The following is a 24151-nucleotide window of genomic DNA, read 5'->3' on the forward strand; positions in this document are numbered from 1 at the left end:
CTCTGTAAGTAACAGACTGTATCAAGTCAAATGTGTGTAATAAAGCAAGAAAGGAGGAATGGGACATTTACTGTATAACCTTGAAATATAATCCTATAGGTAGCTAACCAAACCAATTAAACACTGGCATAAATAGCCTAAATGTGTTAGGCCACCAGAAGCTTCTTCAACAGCAATGTGGCTTAGGTAGGATTGAATTGGATTGGAGCATCTGGATTTAAACTGTTTAGATGCACACAGAACAACAATACAGTACTACAAAACTACATACAATTGATCCCATATATATAGCAGAAACAGTGCTAATCCCCCTGTGCTATTTTTGTGTTTGCATTAACTTAGAAAGAATGAAAGTTGTTATCAATTTCCATTGCTTGTCTGCAATATTAATAAAGAGATCTCTTTCCCAGCGTTGCTGAAGGTGGTCTAGCAATGAGCGCTGTGGCAATATTTGATCAATTCTGGCAACACTGGCAATCTTCTTCTTCTTACTAGTTAAGTATTCTTGAGTATGAACAGAGAGCTGTCTGAGGAGATCAGAAAGAAAATTATAGATAAACATGTTACAGGCAAAGGCTATAAGACCTTCTCCAAGCAGGTTTATGTTTCTGTGACAGTTACAAATATTATTAAGAAGTTTAAGGTCCTTGGGACTGTAACCTTGAACATGGCCATAAGAAGAAAATTAACCCCAGAAGGGTCATGAGAGTGGTAAATCAAAAAGCTAAGGACAACTTCCAAAGAGATACAACCTGAACTACATGGTCAGATTCCATCAGTGTCTAATCATTCCATTTGTTGCTTTTTGAGTGACAGTGGGCTCAATGGAAGAAGACTGAGGAGGACTCCACTCTTGGAAAAAACAACATAAAATAGCCAGACTGGAATTTGCTAAAATGTATATTGATAAGCCACAGTGCTTATAGGAGAGTGATGTCTGGACTTGGTAGACAAAAGTAAAGCTTTTTGGCAAGTCACATCAGCTCTATGTTCACAGAGGAAAAAATAATGGTGATTTCATAGAAAAGAACACTATACCTACTTTGAAACACGGAGGAGGCCAAGTTATATTTTGGGGCTGCTTTGCTGTGTCTGACACAGGGTGCCTTGAGTCTGTCAAGACATTCTGGAGCAAAATGTACTGCCCGGTGTCAGAAAGTTCTGTGTCAATCACAGGTCATTGATCCTTCATCAGCTAAAAGTCCCCAAGGACAGATAAGAACAAAGCATTGGACAATTCTGAAGTGTCCTTCTATGAGCTCTGATTTGAATCCTATAAACCATCAATGGAAAACACTGAAAAAAGACACCCTTTAATCTGACACAGTTGAAGCAGTTTGCTCAGCAAGAGTAGGTGAAACTACCTGTTGACAGATGCAGAAGTCTCATTGAGAGCACCAGAAATCGTTCGTTTGTAGTGATTGCCTGTAAATGTAGTGAATGAAAATATTAGGTTAAGAGTCCCACCATTTTTGTACATGCAGTTTCCATTTGTGGTATTATTTAAAGTCCACGTCTGTAATATGTTGAGGGAATTACATATTTACGAAAGAGCTGAACAAAAGGTGCAAACATATTATCGATATAAAGATCTCTTTAGGTCGAGATGCCTAGAGTCTTTTCCAAAACTTGCAATAAATAGCATGTAATCCAGGGAGGGCTTATACTGTATATGGAGTTATCCTGTAATGTAGCATCAGACAGCAGTGTGCTTTTCTTAGAGTGTTTTCTAGATTGGTTCCATATTTTTAGTGAGTGAAATACAATCTGATTACTTGTAAATTTGCCAATAATTATTAATGACCTGAGTATACAGAGAAGACTTCTTATAAGATTTTCTTTCCAGATCCAATTAGGCAGGAGTGTATTCATCACTGACTACTTCTTTCCATTATCTAAAATTATGAATATTCACAACTTGGTAGTATATTATCCAGTTGGGCACTGCCATACTACCTTCTGCTTTGGATCCTTGTTTTATTTTTTGATATGTGGTCTTTTTTTGATCAACAAAATTAAAGGTCTTGAAAGTGAGATGTACTTTTCACCATTCCTTCAGAAAAAAATGGTCCTTTGCTGTTTATTTGGAGTGCTTGGTAGGGATGGGATCTAGTGACTAGTAGCTATATGATATGGTTGGTTGTAATTCTCTTAAAATTATTTCTTGGCAACTCATGATCTATGTATGGGGCATTGTTATTCCACAAAACTCCTTTACCATCAGAAAAGAAATGCTCTGCCATAGGATAAATATGATGGCTCAGATTTCTTTGCATTTTCTTTGCCATTTAGCGTGCCCTCCAAGGGAATCCATGGGTCCAAGCAATGCCTCTAAAATTAACCTCACACCGTAGCAGAGCTATTATAGTAATTGAATGGTACTTTCTGTCCTGCAGACTTGTTTTGCTATGTTGTCACTATGTAAAACAATCAGTTGCACCATTTGCCCTTTTGTCCACAGTTTCCCATTGCTGCTGACATTTTTACCCTCAGACGTTTTATCAATATCACCTTGGCCACTGTTCATTGTCAAATCTCAGCAAGATAAGCAGTCTCTGTTACTGAAGCTTCTATCAAACTTGCCATACAATCAGTCCAATTTCAAGACAAGCAAATCTTTGGCATGTACAAGGGACACTGTACAGCCCAGTGTGATTTGAACAGCATAAATCTCTTTTACGTAGGTGTATCACTTGTTTTGACATCTTTAACTATTCTGTCAAGCTTTCTAGCTTGAATGTGTTGCTTAATAACAGCAGTCTGTATAATATAACTGATTTGGTATGGTCATGTATTACTTTTCTGTTTTTTATTCAGAGGTGTAGTGTCTTAGTGCTAAATAGTGAGGTTAGATATCCTTTAAAAATCAACAGACTTAATAGTTAAAGACTATAAGAACACCTCATTGGAGGTGTTTGCTCATGTTTTACCATAGTGGTTTTATCACTGTTGGTAATTTTTATTTATTCATTTTCTCAGTTTGAAGCTAGTTTTTGCTCCTAATTATGTTTTAATTACATGACTCGTTACTGTTGTGTCAATAGTTTTTACTTTTCTCTTGAAATTTACTGCTTTAATGCACAGGAGTCCTTATATTAATTTAGGATCATGCCTCGGTGGATTACTTTTAACAGTGAGGTACAGTACAAGTCACCAATATAGAATGTAGTAACTGCTTGAATGAAATATTAAATACATTAAAAAAAAAAAAGACAAAAGCGTTCAAGAACGAGAGGTATCAACACAGATTGGTTCTTGACACATTTTTATTGTTTTTTTTCTCTGAAGGGAAAGACACTGGCAGGAGTTAGGCAACTAGAATGTGAATAGAAACTAATGAAAAATTCCATTAAAATCAAGATTAAGGTGCTGATTGAAAAGAAAGTCAGCCACTAAGCTTTTAACAAAGGGTTATGATTTGTTTTACTTTCAGTTCAAACCTAACTATGGTTTTAGGAATCTTTAAACTGATTCATTTTGTATACTGTTTGTACTCACTCTGAAAAAGTAACCTTGTTAAGTAATATTTTCTTTATCTTACAGAACTACTTTTTGCTTTCATCTTCCATGGACAAGACAGTACGATTATGGCACATATCACGGAGAGAATGCTTATGCTGCTTTCAGCATATTGATTTTGTTACTGCTATTGCTTTCCATCCTAGGGTAAGTATTATTAATTAATGTAGTTCATTTTGGTTTTCAAAAACACATTTTTCATGCCTTGGTTATAGTAAACACTGCATCAGATTTCTGTGTTAAAGGCTGTTTTGTAGCCCTCAAATTTTAAAGATAGAATTACAATTTCCTTTTTTTCAGACATCACATTTTAAAATAACAGAAATGCTGGTTGTGGCATCTAATTATTGTAAAAAAAAAAAAAAGTGTAAAGACCTATTTACGCAGGGTAGGTGCATTGGCGATCCTAAATTGTCCCTAGTGTGTGCTTGCTGGGTGTGTGTGTGTGTGCGTGCGCATGTCCTGCAGTGGGTTGGCGCCCTGCCCGGGGTTTGTTTCCTGCCTAGCGCCCTGTGTTGGCTGGGATTGGCTCCAGTTGACCCCGTGACCCTGTAGTTGGGATGTAGCAGGTTGGATAATGGATGGACCTATTTACTTGTAATTTTTGTCTCCTGTTGTATTAGGTTTATTATGTTTACTTTAATGTATTAATTTAATATATTTAGTAATGGTCATCTCTCCTCTTTAAACTACCTGAGAGAATTAATACTACCAAAATTAACATCTTGATCTGCATAGCCGGGTAGCAGTCTAGAAAAGCTGTGTGAAGCCACCCTGGAAAGTTAAGTAAAGAACATGTTATGAAACTGTAAAAGTGCGTATTCATATAGTTTTCCTAAGAATATAACTCATTTTTGTATACTCTATTTAAATGAAACATGTGCTGCCTTCATTCTCCTTCTCACAGAGCTGCATCCTTTTTTTATTTTAATATTTTTATTTTAATTTTTTTCATTTTTATTACTATTTAATTTAATATTGTTTCTTTGTATCAGTATACTGCTGCTGGATTATGTGAATTTCCCCTTGGGATTAATAAAGTTGTCTATCTATCTATCTATCTATCTATCTATCTATCTATCTATCTATCTATCTATCTATCTATCTATCTATCTATCTATCTATCTATCTATCTATCTATCTATCTATCTATCTATCTATCTATCTATCTATCTATCTATCTATCTATCTATCTATCTATCTACAGGTGCATGTTGTTCCAATTATACTTTAATAAAGATTTAAGGACTCTTGCTATTTTTTTTCTGTTGACATGTTAATTTTCTCTACATTTAGACAAATAAGCGCCAGTTTTATACCATTTATAATCTGACTGTAAACGTGAGGAAACATTTAGAGTTTCTGCTTCTCTTTACCTACATGAACTAGAATATTCTGATTGAGAAGCTGCAAGAGAGTGAAAATGAAAGAAAAAAGAAAATCAGAAGTGGAGAAATAAGGGAGTAAAATATACAGTCTTTCAATGAGAGTTTTAGGTAAGGAATGGAAATTGGCTGATGACAAGATTCAGTACACATCTAAATATCATACACAGCTCATAATTACCTCAACTTAGGTTTTCTGAAAGGTACTCAGTCCAAGACCACAATTGCCAGTGATGTTGTTAGGCACTCGCCTTGGTCAGACCTGTGTTTTTGTCCTACATTCAGACCTGTTAGATAATACTTGGAACATATTCGGTGTGGCATGCACCAAATTAACAACATTTTGGACAAACATCTTTGCATGCCTATCAGACAGCCTTGGTTTCACTATCCCTCCTAAACCATTAATACTGTAGCTCTGTTTGGTGTACTCCCAGTTGGGCTTAAAGTGAGGAAGGACAAACAAACTGGAATTTTCTTTACTACACTACTAGCACATAGACTGATCTGCTCCACTATAAGAATCATACTCTACCACTCGTAAGTCAGTGGGTAACCGGTGTTCTGTACTTCTAGATGATCTGTTCAAAACTTTTTTAAAAATATGGCAGGATCTAATCAATAACAATTTAGAAAAAGCTTCCATTTCAGGGAAAAACATACCTTTTCTTACTTCTTTTATAGAGTAGTTTTGGTTGTTGGCTCCTCTCTCTTTCTCTTGGGTGGGGCTGAACTTTGATTTGATTTAAATTTGACTTTATTGTATGAATTGTTATCTGTAATTAAAATCAATACATATATAAAAAAAAAAGTGCAGTATTCGGTGTATTACTGGATGAAACTAACTTAACTAGTGAAGTTTAATTGTATGTTTCTTTTTTGTCACAAAAATCTTAACTCACCCACTGTAAAAATGTGAAAACTATTTCATATTTAATATTAGAAAAGTTAAAATTTCTGTCAGAGAAGTGGTCAAAGATTTAATGTATTAATTTGTCATTAAGTAAGCATACCGAGCCTGTGTTGTTAGGATACTTTCATATATTTAAGTGAAAACTATTTATTGATGAATCTAATTTCAAAGTTCTCATGAAGGGTTTGTAAAGGTATTGAATCTGAATTTAACGTGGATTATCACTTCTTGTATGCTCAGCTGTTCTCTTGTGTTGCCCAAGCACAGAAGTGTGTGTCATCTTATCCTTTGTTGTAGTTAATTCATATTAGTTCTTCTAAAATCATTGGTTAGCGCAAAATGGAAAAGATGTATTCACTGGCATAATTTTGAGATTTAGAATGTTACTTATTTTCCTAGAAACACTATAAAGATATGATACTTTGAACTTAAATAAAGGCAAAAATGTGATAGTTTGTCTGTATAACAGCAAACATAGGTTGTATAGAAAGGTCTTTATTCTCCATGTGCATTCAGGGTAGTGCTTAACGCCAATTTCAGATTAGTTACCAAAAAAAGGGCTATAACATATGACTACTATGTAAAGGTGCAAATTGTTTTTCTTGTTATCAAAATGTTACAGTACCTCTATGATAACAAAATGCTCAGAAGATTTAGTCACTGCATTTCTTTTAATCTCGGTTGATGGTTATTATTATTGTATGATTCATACGTGTCTTTTTTAAATTTTTGGACAAGTAGTCATTCATACATACAAATAAATACTGTCACTAAACATACTACAAAGAAAAAAGCTGAACAAAAATATACGATATATTTTAATATATATTTTTATCCTATGATCCAACCTCTTCCAAGTTTGAAACGATTGAATACTTGTAACATTTTATTTGAGGTTTTATGGTTACTAAAGAAAAAAATAAAGTTTAAAGTAAAGAAGGTCATTTGAATGGTATCCTGTCTTAACCATTATTCTCCTAATCTCATATTTGTGTTACTGACGCTGCAAGAAAAAAAAATGCAACTCTAATAAAAATCTGACTTATAAATAAAGTCAACAACATTTATTTATATAGCACATTTTCATACAAAAAAAATGTAGCTCAAAGTGCTTTACATAATGAAGAATAGAAAAATAAAAGACACTGTAAGAAAATAAAATAAGTCAACATTAATTAACATAGAATAAGAGTAAGGTCCAATGGCCAGGGTGGACAGAAAAAAAAAAAAACTCCAGACGGTTGGAGAAAAAAATAAAATCTGCAGGGATTCCAGACCATTAGACCGCCCAACATAATCTACCTAACGTAAATGAAACAGTCCTCTTTGTATTTAGGGTTCTCACGGAAGGACTTGATGATGATGGTCACGTGGACTTCTGGCTTTTAGTCCATCAATGTTGGAGCATCATGATGCTTTGAGTAGGTGGTGGTGGCACAGGCCACCACAAAGAAACCGGAAAAAGAAACAGAAGAGATAGTAGAGGTCAGTACGGATTTTAGAGCCACCGTGAATAGTTATTATGATGAATTGAACATACAGAGTATCAGGATTAAGTTAAAGTAAAGTTATGAGAAGGCCATGTTAAAGTAATGTGTTTTCAGCAGTGTTTTAAAGTGTTCTACTGTATTAGCCTGGTGAATTCCTATTGGCAGGCTATTCCAGATTTTAGGTGTATAACAGCAGAAGGCCGCCTCACCACTTCTTTTAAGTTTAGCTTTTGGAATTGTAAGGAGACACTCATTTGAGGATCTAAGGTTATGATTTCGGATATAAGGTGTCAGACATTCCGATATATAAGATAGAGTGAGATTATTTAAGGCTTTATAAACCATAAGCAGAATTTTAAAGTCAATTCTGAAAGACACAGGTAACCAGCGTAGTGACATCAAAACTGGAGAAATGTGTTCGGATTTTTTTTTTTTTGGTTAGGATTCTAGCAGCTGCATTCTGCACTCGTTGGAAATGATTTATCTCTTTTTTGGGTAGTCCTGAGAGGAGTGCGTTACAGTAATCTAGGTGACTGAAAACAAAATCATGAATTAATTTCTCAGCATCTTTCAACATCTTTTGCTATGTTTCTTCAATGAAAAAATGCTGTCCTAGTGGTCGGATGAATATGCGATTTAAAATTCAGGTTACAGTCAACAGTTACCCCTAAGTTTTTTTACTTCCGTCTTAACTTTTAATCCTAATGCATCAAGTTTATATCCAAAGCAACAATGATACAACATTACATGAAATGCCCCTTTGACAAGTCAGGCTTGAAAATACACATTTTCTCTGCATTTTAAATCTGTGGTTATTGTACCATCTGAGCTTGCTTTTATCAGCATATGTTTTGTTGCCTTACTTCAGACAGTTCAGGTATGTAATGGCATATTAATTATACGGAGCTAGTTTCCTTACCGAAAAGTTGTTTTTGAAAATCAAAATACAGCCAGTTGCCAAGATCAGGATGGAATATGTTGCCAGTTAACTTAACACTTAACATACAACATCTCAATTATTACTGATGTAAATACAAGCACATGCATGAATCCCTTGTCTTAGTGCAACAGGTTTCCCTTCGTCAGTTTGAAAAGACTTCAACAACAGTGGGTCTGAAAGTTAGAGAGGAGCCGGAGGAGATTTGCCAGATGTTGAAGAGGTACACTAAAGTAGCTCGGTAAATGTAAAGGAAAAAGTATTCATTGGTCCATTGTACTGTAGGTGTGTGCATGTGAACATGCTCCTTAAATGGCCAGCATTAGTTCTGAGCAATAAGCATTTCTCCCCTCAGCCTTAAACTGGATTAAGTGGGTTTGAGAGGATGAAACTGAAATTACTAAAGAGCAGAGGCCAAAAAAAACAAGAAGCATGACTGAACAGGAAGATGTGCATGACTTTATGGGTTTTAAAGTTTTCTTTCCATTACTGTATTTTTTATTTTAATTAATTTTTATGTACACTCACCTAAAGGATTATTAGGAACACAATACTAATACGGTGTTTGACCCCCTTTCGCCTTCAGAACTGCCTTAATTATACGTGGCATTGATTCAACAAGGTGCTGAAAGCATTCTTTAGAAATGTTGGCCCATATTGATAGGATAGCATCTTGCAGTTGATGGAGATTTGTGGGATGCACATCCAGGGCACGAAGCTCCCGTTCCACCACATCCCAAAGATGCTCTATTGGGTTGAGATCTGGTGACTGTGGGGGCCATTTTAGTACAGTCAACTCATTGTCATGTTCAAGAAACCAATTTGAAATGATTCAAGCTTTGTGACATGGTGCATTATCCTGCTGGAAGTAGCCATCAGAGGATGGGTACATGGTGGTCATGAAGGGATGGACATGGTCAGAAACAATGCTCAGGTAGCCCGTGGCATTTAAATGATGCCCAGTTGGCACTAAGGGGCCTAAAGTGTGCCAAGAAAACATCCCCACACCATTACACCACCACCACCAGCCTGCACAGTGGTAACAAGGCATGATGGATCCATGTTCTCATTCTGTTTACGCCAAATTCTGACTCTACCATTTGAATGTCGCAACAGAAATCGAGACTCATCAGACCAGGCAACATTTTTCCAGTCTTCAACTGTCCAATTTTGGTGAGCTCGTGCAAATTGTAGCCACTTTTCCCTATTTGTAGTGGAAGTGAGTGGTACCCGGTGGGGTCTTCTGCTGTTGTAGCCCATCCGCCTCAAGGTTGTGCGTGTTGTGGCTTCACAAATGCTTTGCTGCATACCTCGGTTGTAACGAGTGGTTATTTCAGTCAAAGTTGCTCTTCTATCAGCTTGAATCAGTCGGCCCATTCTCCTCTGATCTCTAGCATCAACAAGGCATTTTCGCCCACAGGACTGCCGCATACTGGATGTTTTTCCCTTTTCACACCATTCTTTGTAAACCCTAGAAATGGTTGTGCGTGAAAATCCCAGTAACTGAGCAGATTGTGAAATACTCAGACCGGCCCGTCTGGCACCAACAACCATGCCACGCTCAAAATTGCTTAAATCACCGTTCTTTCCCATTCTGACATTGTTTGGATTTCAGGAGATTGTCTTGACCAGGACCACACCCCTAAATGCATTGAAGCAACTGCCATGTGATTGGCTGATTAGATAATTGCATTAATGAGAAATTGAACAGGTGTTCCTAATAATCCTTTAGGTGAGTGTATGTATGGTTTACATATGTCACCTTTTACAGAGCTCACAGACTTGCCATAAAAAATTATTTTTTTTTCAGGACTAGCGTTTTTAGTTTTACTATTAAGTCTGATGTGGAATGTTTGTTTATATTGTAGTATGTGACTCTTTTCTTTTTTTCTTTTTGTAGGATGACAGGTACTTTTTAAGTGGATCTCTGGATGGTAAGCTACGGCTATGGAACATTCCTGATAAAAAGGTGGCACTTTGGAATGAAGTGGATGGACAAACTCGTCTGATCACAGCAGCAAATTTCTGCCAGAATGGAAAGTATGCAGTTATTGGTACATACGACGGAAGATGCATATTTTATGATACAGAGGTAACATAACTATGCAAGAAACTTTTTTCTAGTCAGTATATATTTTTTACCTTGTGACCAAAAGAAATAAAGTGCAATACACACATAAAATAAAATTCAAGTTGCAATAAGACACACAATATGGCTGTATATGTCTACATTTACCTTCATTACACTGAAGACAAACTTTTAATTATATTTATCATTTATTAAAAGGCAAAAAATTGTAGCACATTCAATTTCCCACTGTAGCCATGTCTGTAAATTAGCTTTCTTTCCATTTAGTAATGACAGTTGCATCATTACAAGTAAACATGTCTATTTTCAGAGTAAATTGTTCCTAAATTATATTATGAGCTTCAACAGGTAGTCACCTGAAATAAAACCTGTTGAAGCTCATCGAGAGAATGCCAAGAGTGTGCAAAGCAGTAATCAGAGCAAAGGGTGGCTATTTTGAAGAAACTAGAATATAAAACATGTTTTCAGTTATTTCACCTTTTTTAGTTAAGTACATAACTCCACATGTGTTCATTCATAGTTTTGATGCCTTCAGTGAGAATCTACCAATGTAAATGGTCATGAAAATAAAGAAAACACATTGAATGAGGAGGCGTGTCCAAACTTTTGGCCTGTACTGTATGTGAGAAGTAAAGTAGTCTGCTCTATTGAGGCAACATGTGAATACGAAATATGAAGAAATGCTGGAAAGAACAGAAATGAGAGTGATCAGGTGGAATGTTGCAGCATGAGAGGACAAAGGAGGTGTAAGGGATACGTCCCAGGGCAATCTAAAGAAGACCTAGTTGGAGGTTGTTTCAAATATTATGAAACATATGGGCCTCATTACAAAGGATGCCCAGGACCACAAAAAGTGTAGGGAAAACAATATGGGTACAACAGGGTAAAACTGGAAAATGACCATTAAACTGATGATTATGATGAAAGGGCAGGATGCTCTTGTGTTTCTGTTTGGTGATTGATGTTATTTTTAACAGTTGTTATAGAGTATTTCTACTATTAACAGATAGATTAATCAAATGTACCACACTAAAACTCTGTGAGAAACCATAAATACCTGCAAAAAGCAAATATTAGATTTTCCTCAAGAATGTGATGGCATACTTCAATTAGGGTAATGATTTATGGGCACCATGTATTTTTGTTATCAGTGTTTGGCTTTGACCACACATATGAAATGTTTTTCGCTAGTTAACTGTTACACTTTTTTCCCTCTTTGTCACTGGTTTACTGTATATTTTAAATCTTCTAAAATTGTTGTGTGCTTTGATTCTTGCTTGCAATTTTAAAATATCTTTAACTAGCTTACTATGAAAGTCACTCAATAAATGTAACTCATTATTATTACTATCCCCCATTACAATAAAAAAATTATTTATTTTTCTCCACCAAAAACATATTTAAGTCTTAATGTGTCTTTTTTGTAGCATCTGAAATACCACACCCAAATTCACGTGCGATCAACAAGAGGCAGAAACAGAGTGGGTCGAAAAATTACTGGCATTGAACCATTGCCTGGAGAGAACAAGGTGTGTGTTGAAGAACATCTGCTGATATATTACATTTAACAAGTGAACACCTTGTTCTAACAACATCGGTGTTTCTCATCCATTTTATTGTCTTGGCTACTTCTAGATATTAGTGACCTCAAATGATTCAAGAATCCGACTGTATGATTTGAGGGATTTATCTTTATCAATGAAGTACAAAGGATATGTCAATAGCAGCAGTCAGATTAAAGCCAGCTTCAGGTACAGAATTCATAATTGCCTCTTATTGGTAGTTTACTGGAAATTTGACTTAATATTTCTTCCTCTTTCTCTTTCTTTTGGTTTTAGTCATGATTACTCCTATATTATGAGTGGCTCTGAAGACAAATATGTTTACATCTGGAGCACATACCATGATTTGAGCAAGTTTACATCTGTGAGGAGAGACCGCAATGACTTTTGGGAAGGAATTAAAGGTAACCAGTTAGTCATGTCAATTTACCACTGATTTAGAAAAAAAGTTAGTTTCATGTTTGTTTTAGGTTAGCTCAGTCATTGAGTTTGAAATAACAAAATTTGGATGTAATAGAATGTCCTGAAAACAAACATCTGAGATAGGGAATTTATAAAATGAATACAATATATTCAGTATATTTGGTATATCTGAGAAATATAAGCGAAGAAGTTAACTCATTAATTCATGTGCAGTAATTTAAGAAGTATAGTTCTGAAAAAATTCAGCTTCACTATACTGTTTTCATATACTGTCTTTAAGAGTGTTTTTGGACTTACAGTATCTATATTAATTCATCCTTTGGAAAACTTTCTCATTATAAAATGCTGCTCTTCTATAGTAATGAGTCATTAGATTTAGGGATATACGTAATTATACATGATATGAATATCTATGTAGGATGTTTACATATGTAAACATAAAAGTAAAGTGTAAATGTAAAATACATACATTATGGAAAGTTTATTGGATGCAGACCATGCAATAGACAACACTTTACTGATAAATCCTGATATTAAAAATTGAGGTATATAATTATTGATAGGTACAGTACTTATGTCTAGTGTTTGTGTTTTTGGCTGGTTAAGGGATAAATATTGCAGCCTCAATAGTTTACATTGACTGCAGGTATCGGATACACAGGTAGGTGCATCTCAGATACGTGCATACTGTGGAGGATGGATGGATGGATGGAAATGTATTTCTTCCCAGGGGAAAATTTGGCTTTTTACAGTAGTTCTTTAAATACATAAATAGGTAGATAAATACATAACAGTTTGGTCTGAACACACACCAGAATCGCTATAAAGCAAGAAAGTTAAAAAGAAAGAAAAGTTCTTACTTCGCTGTTGCAGTCACAGTGAGACATTATGCAGACATATTGCTGTTGGTATAAAGGAGCCCCCATAGCATTTCTTGACACAATTGGCTGAAAGTGCTTAGTGTTAGCGTGTCAGAGAGAGGATGTGCAGTATTGCTCATGATAGCACTCAGTTTTGTTTTGATTTTGTCCTTCACTACTACCTCCAGTGCATCTTATAACTGAGCTTGCCCTTTTAATTAGCTTCTTAATCTGGTGGGCTTCTCTTGTAATGTTATCAGTCCAGCACACCACAGCGTATAAAATTGTACTGGCTATCACAGATTTGTAGAAGATGTGATGGATGTCCGTTCCCTTAAGGATAAAGACCCTGTTCTGCCATTTCTTATATAGTTCCCCTGTGTTCCAAGACCAGTCCAAGCTGTCATTAATGTGGACTCCAAGTACTTGTTGGAGTAGACCACTTCTACAGCCTCTCCTTGAATAGTGACTGGACATAGAGGCTTTTTCATGCAACGAAAGTCAATAACCAGTTCTTTGGTTATGCTGATTTTACGATGCAGACAGTTCTCTTTGCACTAAGAAACAAACTTATCCACCTGACTCCTATACTCTGTCCCATCCTTTTTATCAGTACACCCCATAAGTGAAGAATCATCTGAGAATTTCTGCAAGCGCCATGACCTGGTGTTATATTTGTAGTCGGGAGGTGTACAGAGTGAAAAGAAACAGAAACCGGACTGTTCCTTGTGGTGCTCCATTGTTGCTCACATCCATATCAGAAACACATTCCTTGAGTCTTACAAGCTGAGGTCTGTCTGACAGATACTGACTCTCCAGGACACGTGGACTCATCCACCTGCCTATATCTGAGTTTGCCCTTTAAAAGAGAGGGCTTGATGGTATTGAAGGCGCTGGAGAAATCAAATAACATAATCCTTACAGTGCCGCCAGCTTTGTCCAGGTGACTTTGTCCAGGTCACTGGGCGTTTTACACACACGAGTTCAAATCAATAAAATTAACGGCAATCGAAGATTATTTAACTATAAAATCAAAGTCAACAAGGAAATTCATTCTGCTTCAACATCATGTCTCTTTCACATGACAGGTAATTTTCTCCTTAGCCTGGCAATAGGTGAGAAACCATCAGGTATGCCAGATCCAGCTATAACAAGACTCTTCACCTAGGTCAAAACATGCCAATTCTATTGCTTCTTGAAGATTTACTCTGGTATAGAGTTTTTGGTCGTAGACTTTCGACCTTCAGACAGCGCTCTTCTATTGGGCTTAGGAAAAGGGAATATGTTGAAAAACAAACATTTATGAATTGCTGGTTGATGCTGACCCAGTCCTCTATCTGCACACCATGGCAAAAAGTGATGTCCCAAACTATGACACTGATCCTTATGATGCTCACACCCAAACAAGACATTCCAAAGACCACCCAGAAATGTTGAATGCTGTTCGGTTTTGTATGGTAGCATGACAGTGGAGAACCCCATGGTTACTTACGGATGCACTGAGTGTCATGTTGCCAACACACCGTCCAGTGACTTTGACAGTTGCACATTGGCCAATTATGTTTCTGTCTGTTCTTCCACTCTCCATCACAGTGAACCCAGCTTCAGTCACAAAAATGTATTCATTGCGCCTTTCCACAGAGTCCAATTCAAGCACTTTCTATGCACAAAAATAGAAAAGAAGTTGCTGAGTAATTGCTGTAGGAAAACTTACGTCTGCTATTGAGTGTGTGCAATTCTGATTTATATAAAGTACATACAATATAATGCAGCGTGGCAGTGGTATCTAGTATATTATTGTGCTGTAAGCATTAGTACTGAAAGTGTCTGTTTTAATATAGTTATTTACACATAAAATACTTGTAATTTAGATTGTCTATGAAATTGTTCATTTTTCACCCTTTTTGAGTTGCGATTAATGGGTATTTTGTACATTTGCATCATGCATACCCTGTAGTGTTATAGGATACAGTGAATGGTAGAAAGGCTGACACTGCTGATTCCTTCAAAATTGCATCATCCTCAATAACTCAATGCTGTATGTCATGCAGTCTATTAGCACTATTGTGAATAACCATGTCAGAGCCCCTTGCTTTTGGGAGAACATAGGATTCATTCCAACCTCACTTGTTTGGTCAGGTAATCCTACAAAAAGGAAACATGTAGTTACAAAAGTGTACATACTGTAAAAACAGTACTGGACTTGAATTTTTTCACCCATCCCCTTTTCATTGACATGGTGATGCATACATCTGCATACTTTGAACTTTCAGTGACCACAAGAAATAATTACACATTCTCATCTCTGAATCTCCTGATTATGGTGGCCACAGAGAATCTACTTAGATTTGGTTGCATACTTAATCCTGCTTCCCTCATTGTCATTCCATGAACAGGCGTGGTTTAGCACAGTTGGCTTGAATTTATCTGAAATTCCTGTTCTTGGTCTTGCTCTTCCTTATCCTTCTCCTCATCCACCACCTTTTACATGGACTGTTCCTTCTCTGCCTCCTAGATTTTTTCCTTCCATCATTGATATCAACATTCAACTAACCTGTGTCACTTCTGCACTGGCTTATATTCTATTGAGTTGGTTATGTCATATCATTAGAAACAAGTGTAAACTGTTTTGAGTCATTGTGGGTAAGCAATGACATCTGTGCTGAAATTGAGTTTAACTTCTGTGTTACCATTTTGTATCACAAGTGCATTACAGTGCAACATTCCGTGATAGGTTATTTTCTGGACATATGCTTCTGGGTCAATACCTGAATAAACTAACATATTTAAACTTCATGCCCTTGCTTACTGATGGCTTCAGTAATAATGACAGCAACAGCAGTAGTTAATCAAATTGCACTGTAGAATGATTAGGAGGGGAAAGGTGGCCATTTGTCCTGGATCAGCTAAATTCTTACTTTATTTATTTCTGAGGACCATTGTTCTTCATGAAGGCTTATTTTTGCAAGTAATGTTAAGTAAAGTTTATGTTTTCCTCTTCTCTGATTCTGACCCAATGTCATGTTCATTGAAATGAACCTAAACTTTGCTAGTAACCAAGTGCATTCTCCACACCAAAGTTTTAGATAGGTCTATGCGCTAAGCTGTCCTGTTACTCTATAATTAGTATTCCACTGAAAGAGTAATAAGATATGTTAATTTTTTTTCTTTTAATTTTGTTTTATGTTGTGAAAAAGAGACTGCTATTATAGATTCTGGCTGGTGGCCTGAGAATGCTGATGTGTATTTGCATAATGAAAGATACTTTATCGTAGACGGTTGTTCTAATTTTCATATGTTTTTATTTCTTTTTCAATCTTTAGCTCACAATGCAGTTGTCACATCAGCTATCTTTGCACCAAACCCAAGTTTAATTGTCTTTCCTGAATCAAATGTAGAAAAATCAGAACTAGAAGTAAAGAAAAGTGAAACTTCAGGACTAGACAATATCCCTTCAGGTAAGTTAATAATGAAGAAGGAAGTCTTGTCTGACCTTATATGATCAAGAAAATCTTTTGTATTCCATTACAATTGTTATTGTCCTATAAATAGAACAATTTGGATTTAGGACCTGAATTAGATTAAGAAAAAATGTATTGCAAAAACATTTATATAAGCATTTTTTAAACTTATTGGGCATTGTTAAAATGACTTTTGGTAGAAATTGAAGTTATAATGTTAGTGTTAGCTTAAACTGCAGTGTCATCCTTGGCAGCACTTTATCCTTTCAGTCCCACATCAATAACATCTCCCGGTCTGCATATTTCCACCTGTGTAACATTAATCGTATTCGCCCCTCCCTCACTCACTCCCCACACCACTGCTATCCTTGTTCATAGCCTTGTCACGTCTCATCTGGATTATTGCAATTCCCTTTTCTTTGATCTTTCTCGCTAATCTCTTTATAAGATTCAACTGGTCCAGAATTCAGCTGCCCGCCCGCATCACTACTAGAACCCCCTCTATTCACCATATCACTCCTGTTTTGCAGCAGCTTCATTGGCTTCCAGTTAAGTTCCGCATTCAATTCAAAATTCTTCTGTTAACTTTTAAGGCTCTCCACAACCTTGCCCCACCTTATCTGTCTGACCTCCTCCATGTTGCCATTCCCTCCTGTACTCTTTGATCCTCTTCCTCCATCCACTTGACTGTCCCCTTCGTCCATCTTACCACTATGGGGAGCACAGCATTCAGTTGCTCTGCTCCCCAGCTCTGGAACTCACTACCACCTGAGCTTAGAAATATTGAATCTTTTTTACTTTTCAACTCATTTTTTCAAGACTGCTTTTTCACTTTGATTACAATTGCTCTGTCTGATTTTAATTTTTCTATTTTAGTTTTGTTTATAATCTGTGTTTTATCTATTGTTATGTGTCCTTGAGTGTTTAAAAAGGCGCCTACAAATAAATAAAATGTTGTATTATTATTATTATTATTATAATTATTATACAGTTTCATGTTAGGGAGCATTTATATCTCTAGAGTGTAAAAAAATTTAAAAAACACAGGCAATACAATAATGTTTACAAATTAATAATACAAAGTTTATCATTTATATTAAGCTTTCTAAAATTAAACCTTGACAGCTTTCCCTGTACATTTACATATTTTGTAAGATATATTAGTGTGTGTATCACTTCCTACTAAAGATCTGTAAAAATATGAGAACATTAATATTTCATGCAGCTCATTACCATGTAGAAACGAGCAAAGCCCTGGATGGGTTGCTGTCCCATTGCTGCCATAACTTTTCATCTCAGCTCACAACTGAACTGAGTAACCTTATCTTTACAGCAGGATTCTCAGGAGCTCAGTGTGCCCCTGAATTGTAGCAAAGTCAAGTTCTTCCTGCTGTTATCCTTTGGGAAATTGTTAAGAGAAACTTCTTTCTTGCCATCTGATGCAATTGGTATGTGGAGGCTGTGATCCAAATGACAACTGAACTTCGAAACAGCGAATCACATCTCAAAACAAAGATGGTGTTGTGGCAGAATGGAAAATAATAAACAGTTGAATATTACATACATAATACATAAAGTATTAGTAATATGAAACTAAAGTAATAAACTCCATAACCCAAAGATTATGTATATACGTATAATTGTAAATTCAATCTCTGGATTCACGACAGAATGATTTTAAAACCTCTCCCACATCTGAGATCCATGTCATAAAACCGTGAAGTCCTTTGTTATTGCCATTTTCGTAATTGTGGCCTTTTACCATTGAGTTCTCAGCAGTTGGGGTTTGTATGATTTAAATGTTCGACTTTGCCCTGTTTGGTATGAATTAACTGCATAATCTGTTCAGGGTACATTAATTACCCAAATCAAAGGCAGCTTTATTTGTTCCTGTTAATCTTTCTTAGCTGTGAATTAGTGATAAATTTGTTTAAAGTGGGGTTTTGTCTTTTAGGCACCATGCAGACAACAATATATTTTAAGTTTTACTCTGCTAACATATTTATGTAGGATGCTGTGTTTGTAGATTGTAAGGCAAATTATAATAAATATTCATATGAAGAATATTTGTATGTTATGTGGTTGGTATTTATAAGGAAAAAATTTAATTTATTGCATATTCATTTTTCAGGGGCCCTGAAAACAGATCACACTGAAGTACTTCTGTCTGCTGATTTCACTGGTGCAATAAAAGTTTTCATCAACAGAAAAAAGAACTGAGGTGGACGAGTGCCTACTTCAGCATTTCTCTTTGGAGAAAACAACCTGTTGTTCGTTTATGTATGTGGAGCAGCAACGCCATGTTTTCAGTAGATGTATCGGATTACTAATACATTGAAAAGGCATTTGTTAAAATACAAATAAAGTGGTTGAGGGTCATGATTGTCACACAGTTGTGCTTGTTTAAGTATACACAAAAGGAATATTGCAGGGTACGTACTTAAGGGAGTAGATGCTATGCCTAGCTAGGTCCATAGATACATAAATATTTCATTTCTTTTCATTGGGTCAGGATTGAAGCATGACAGAAACTTTAAATTCCTGCACAGCACTGTGCCTTTTCTGCTTAAAGATGAGTATAATAGCCAGGGATGCGCTCCGGACAGAAATGAGAATATATAATCAAAGCTACAGAGCACATTCTTCAGATTGGAAATTTGAAGAATCATTTCAAGAATGGATTGACAGTAATTACATGTCCACCAGGTTAAATGGGAAAGATTGTAAAAGATTCAAGACAATTCCTGCGGCAAGCATTAAAATGCAGAGTTCACTGACCTTTCACTTTTTTTTTGTTTGTTTAAGCAAGCAGTATTGGGCTCCTTGTTTTTCTGTTACAGCAGTTAAATTACCAGAAAATAAATAAGTTGTAGAATTTTATTAGGTTTAAAGTGTTTATTTAAAAAAGTGTAAAATTCATTTTTAATTTTTCTTTGTGAACAAGAAATTGATCATTTATTTCCAGTGGAGCTTTGCCAATGAAAGCTTTTGTAAATATCTAACTATTAAATACTAATGATATAACTTTTTTAGGTGGATTACCTAAAATGTGTTATTGATGGTTAAGAAGTTAAAGTTTAGAAATTGTAAAAAGTAAATAAAATTGGTCTTCACAAGAACAAAGTGTGTGTAGTCATTCCCTGTAATGCATCAGCTCTCTTACTTCATCGACAGCCACTCTGTTACTTGGCCTCCTGTCATTTTTGGAAAAGAAGATAAAGTTCAGCCATTTTGAACAGAACGTGTGATGTATTCTGCTAAACTATTATCAGGACATTGTTTAAAAAAGGTGAAACAGATTACAAAAATCAATCCCAATCATAAAGAATGAATCCTAAAAACAAACAGAATTACAGGACCTAATGATATGTGGTGTTTTCTTGCAGATGCACTGCTCTACTGGTGAAGTCATCTATACTAATAAAAGGCAAAGCCCTCACTCACTCACTGACTCACTTATCACAAATTCTCCAAGTTCCCATGTAGGTAGGAGGCTGAAATTTGGCAGGCTCATTCCTTACAGCTTACTTACAAAAGTTAAGCAGGTTTCATTTCAAATTCTACGTAACGGTCATAACGTCGACAACGTCCGCCATGTTGAACTTTCTTATTTATGGCCCCATCTTCACGAAATTTAGTAGGCGGCTTCCCTGCACTAACCAAAACCGAAGTACGTACTTATTTCTGTGGTATGACACCATTGTCGGCCGCCATATTGAATTTTCCAATGTCACCAATTTTCAAACTTCCCATGTAGGTAGAAGGCTGACCCCATCTTCACGAAATTTGGTAGGTGGCTTCCCGGCGCTAGCCAAAACCGATGTACGTACTTATTTCGGTGGTATGACGCCATTGTCGGCCGCCATATTGAATTTTCCACACGTCACTAATTCTCCAACTTCCCGTGTAGGTAGAAGGCTGAAATTTGGCAGGCCCGTTCCTTACAGCTTACTTACAAAAGTTAAGCAGGTTTCATTTCGAAATTCTACGCGTAACGGTCAACAACGTCCGCCATATTGAACTTTCTTATTCATGGCCCCATCTTCACGAAATTTGGTAGGCGGCTTCCCTGCACTAACCAAAACCGATGTACGTACTTATTTCGGTGGTATGACGCCATTGTCGGCCGCCATATTGAATTTTCCAAACGTCACTAATTCTCCAACTGCCCGTGTAGGTAGAAGGCTGAAATTTGGCAGGCCCATTCCTTACAGCTTACTTAAAAAAGTTAAGCAGGTTTCATTTCGAAATTTTACGCATAACGGTCGACAACGTCTGCCATATTAAACTTTTTTATTCATGGCCCTATCTTCACGAAATTTGGTAGGCGGCTTCCCTGCGCTAACCGAAACCAATGTACATACTTATTTCGGTGGTATGATGCCACTGTCAGCCGCCATATTGAACTTTCCAACATCACTAATTCTCCAACTTCCCGTGTAGGTAGAAGGCTGAAATTTGGCAGGCTCATTCCTTACAGCTTACTTACAACAATTAAGCAGGTTTCATTTCGAAATTGTCCGCGTAACGGTCATAATGGTCAACAACGTCCGCCATGTTGTACTTTCTTATTTACGGCCCCATCTTCACGAAATTTGGTAGGTGGCTTCCCTTAGCTAACCGAAACCAATGTACGTGCTTATTTCGTGGTATGACGCCACTGTCAGCCGCCATATTGAATTTTCCAACATCACTAATTCTCCAACTTCCCATATAGGTAGAAGGCTGAAATTTGCAAGGCTCATTCCTTACAGCTTACTTACAAAAGTTAAGCAGGTTTCATTTCGAAATTCTACTCGTAATGGTCATAACGGTCAACAACGTCCACCATGTTCAACTTTCTTATTTATGGCCCCATCTTCTCGAAATTTGGTAGGCGGCTTCCCTCCACTAACTGAAACCAATGTACGTACTTATTTCGGTAGTATGATGCCACTGTCGGCCGCCATATTGAACTTTTCAACAGTCTTTGTTACTTATGGGCCCATCTTCAAGAAATTCTATCGATCAAAGAACTGTCACTTACCGAGTGGTTTCCATGCCTGGAGATACCACCTACCTTTTCCATTCTCTTTGTTACATATTGCACGGCCATATCAGGCTCACTCTCGATATCCGGAGGAACATTCTGTCTTATGCATTGAATGACTGGAACAGGTTCAAGGTGTGGACTGATGACGGTACAGGAGATAATTATACTAAACAGGAGCACTATAAGAGTGCAATGCTTGAGCCCTTCACCTATGGTTCTGCATGTGAGTTGATGGCTGCCGCTGAATTGTTCGGTTGTCGCTTTCAAGTGTACCAAAATGGCCAAATATTTTACACCTTTCGACAACCGCCAATGCCTCTTAAACATCTTAGATTCACAGGTGACGATTTCAGTAGTGGACACTTTGATGTTTATGAATGTTTAAACTCTCAAAAGCTGGATGTGATTTTATCGGTGAAACCGGTTGTGTGCTTACAACGCTTGACAGATGCCAAATGTCACTTCAACACAACAAATCCTGCAAATACTGTCGTAATTGAAACAAACCATGAAACTCAAACCGATTATGACAGCAGCTATCCAAGCTGTGAGATTTGAGACAAGATTACTGTTCACATGGCCAACTGTAAGTTACATGCTCAAGAGTAAGCTCAGCGCACAGCTTGGTCATGTTACAACCAGAGGGCCGAACTGACAACATGGTATACAAAGAGATCCTTAACAAATAATTATTGGCATATTGTCCCACAGTTTAAAAAGGTTTAATTTTCTTCTTAATAAAAATTTGAATGCAGTACTTCACCGCTGTGAAGCGCGGGTATTTTGCTAGTTTCTTAATAAAATGAGACTCTGCTTTCATAGACCCATTTCAGGAACGGTGTATGTCAGCTGGGGTTCACGTTCTTGTCTTTTATGTTCATTGTTGAGTCTGTGATTTACATTAATGTTACTTTTGTTTCTTACTTGCTTTATCCCATATGCTTGTGTTCTGTGTGTGGTTCCCTTAGAGGCAGGACCATCTGCCTATCATCACAAGTGGCCATCCTCAGCCCTATATAGGTGGGGGCAACCTACAGTTCACTGCTGATTATTTGAAAGTTCTTGGACTGGTGACTATTTCTTGTGCTTTGTGAATTTCTGTATTTTTTCACCTCTTTGCTCTGTATTTCGACCACTTTTTAGATTTGTGATTTGGACTTTGTTTGCTTTTGGTATTGCCTTTTTTGAAGTTATTTCCTTCTGTGCCCTCATACTCCTTGGAGCTTGTTTTATTCTATATAGCTTTTGAATAATAAAGATTCCACATTGCCCTCTAAATAGAATAGAATAAGATGGATGGATGGATAGATACTTTATTAATCCCCAAGGGGAAATTCACATACTCCAGCAGCAGCATACTGATAAAAAGAAATAATAAAGAGTGATAAAAAATGCAGGTATAACTTGATACTATCCTTGGTTTCCTGATGAGATTTTCCCCTCTAGCGAGCACTTTTGGGATATTTTGGGATTTTCATACTTTGGGGGACTCCTATATCATAATACAGGAGGCCCTTCGTTTTGAGTGTTTGTAAAAATTGATAGGATGGATTAGTGAAGGTTCACTCAGTTACAAAGGAGCACTTCAGTTATGCTAGCATAATAATTAAACATGACATCATTCATACATTAAGTCTGTGGCTAAAAATGCATTAAGACTTAATATTCTCAACACCTTAGTCAGCAAACTGTAACAGTGACGCAATTGTAGGCCAGTCTTGGTATTTTTGAATTAACGGTTGTAGAGGTAGCTCTGCATGCATGAGAGAGGACAACCAATGAATGCTCATCCTGTAGTGCAATACATAGAAGATGAAGCAATAAGGAATCATGGGTATTTTTGAACCTCGCAAACAGAGAGAGAGGCTCATTTTTTCTAATGTCCCATTTTATATATTAAAAGAGTGATAAACTGGGCTGTGACTCTGGCTGAACTTGCAGCAGCTGTTAAACCCTTCGTACAGCAGTGGCTCTGCCAGACGGCACAGGGGCTTTCAACCCACAAACATACGAGAATCTTAAAACATACAAGAATCTTATCAAGTGTGTGAGTTTTTTAAAGTTTCATTCAGAGTTAAACTATTTTATTGCTGTTTGTGAACGATGTGAACATATACCTTTTCAGAAGGGTACAAAAGATGTCTGTTGTACACTGAAAAAGAAACTTGCTCCTTGCCTGAGGCACAGCACCATACCAGATTGTGATCAGACATCAAAGTGTAAAGAGCTATGTGTTTGTATCTCTAAAAATTATTTTTGGATTCTTATCTGGTCTTTCTTCCTGGAAATCCCGGAGTGATCAGTGACTAGCATGGATGAATGGTTTCACTCAGGACATTTCTGAACAGATATTAAGTGAAAGTAAGAGTAAGTTAGTGCTTTATGTGTACCAATGGGGGAATTTGGTTTTTACAGAAGCTTAAGAAATACAGAAATATTATAACAACAACCATGCTCAAGAATTCACAAAAAAAATCTAA

The 24151-nt window shown here is 36.6% G+C and overlaps 1 protein-coding gene across 1 annotated transcript in view; it reads left to right on the forward strand.

Annotated features, from left to right (window-relative positions):
- wdr44 (WD repeat domain 44) overlaps positions 1-19750 on the forward strand; it is a 126512-nt gene extending 106762 nt beyond the window's left edge. Inside the window, exons 14-20 of the mRNA XM_039766510.1 lie at positions 3544-3666; positions 10145-10336; positions 11761-11862; positions 11969-12084; positions 12172-12299; positions 16502-16636; positions 18771-19750. Coding sequence (XP_039622444.1) covers positions 3544-3666; positions 10145-10336; positions 11761-11862; positions 11969-12084; positions 12172-12299; positions 16502-16636; positions 18771-18859 — 885 coding nt within the window. The 3' untranslated portion in view covers positions 18860-19750. The remainder of the gene's footprint in view (positions 1-3543; positions 3667-10144; positions 10337-11760; positions 11863-11968; positions 12085-12171; positions 12300-16501; positions 16637-18770) is intronic.
- Positions 19751-24151: the final 4401 nt, after the last annotated feature.

The sequence above is a fragment of the Polypterus senegalus genome, chromosome 10, assembly GCF_016835505.1.
Source record: "Polypterus senegalus isolate Bchr_013 chromosome 10, ASM1683550v1, whole genome shotgun sequence".
NCBI lineage: Eukaryota > Metazoa > Chordata > Cladistia > Polypteriformes > Polypteridae > Polypterus > Polypterus senegalus.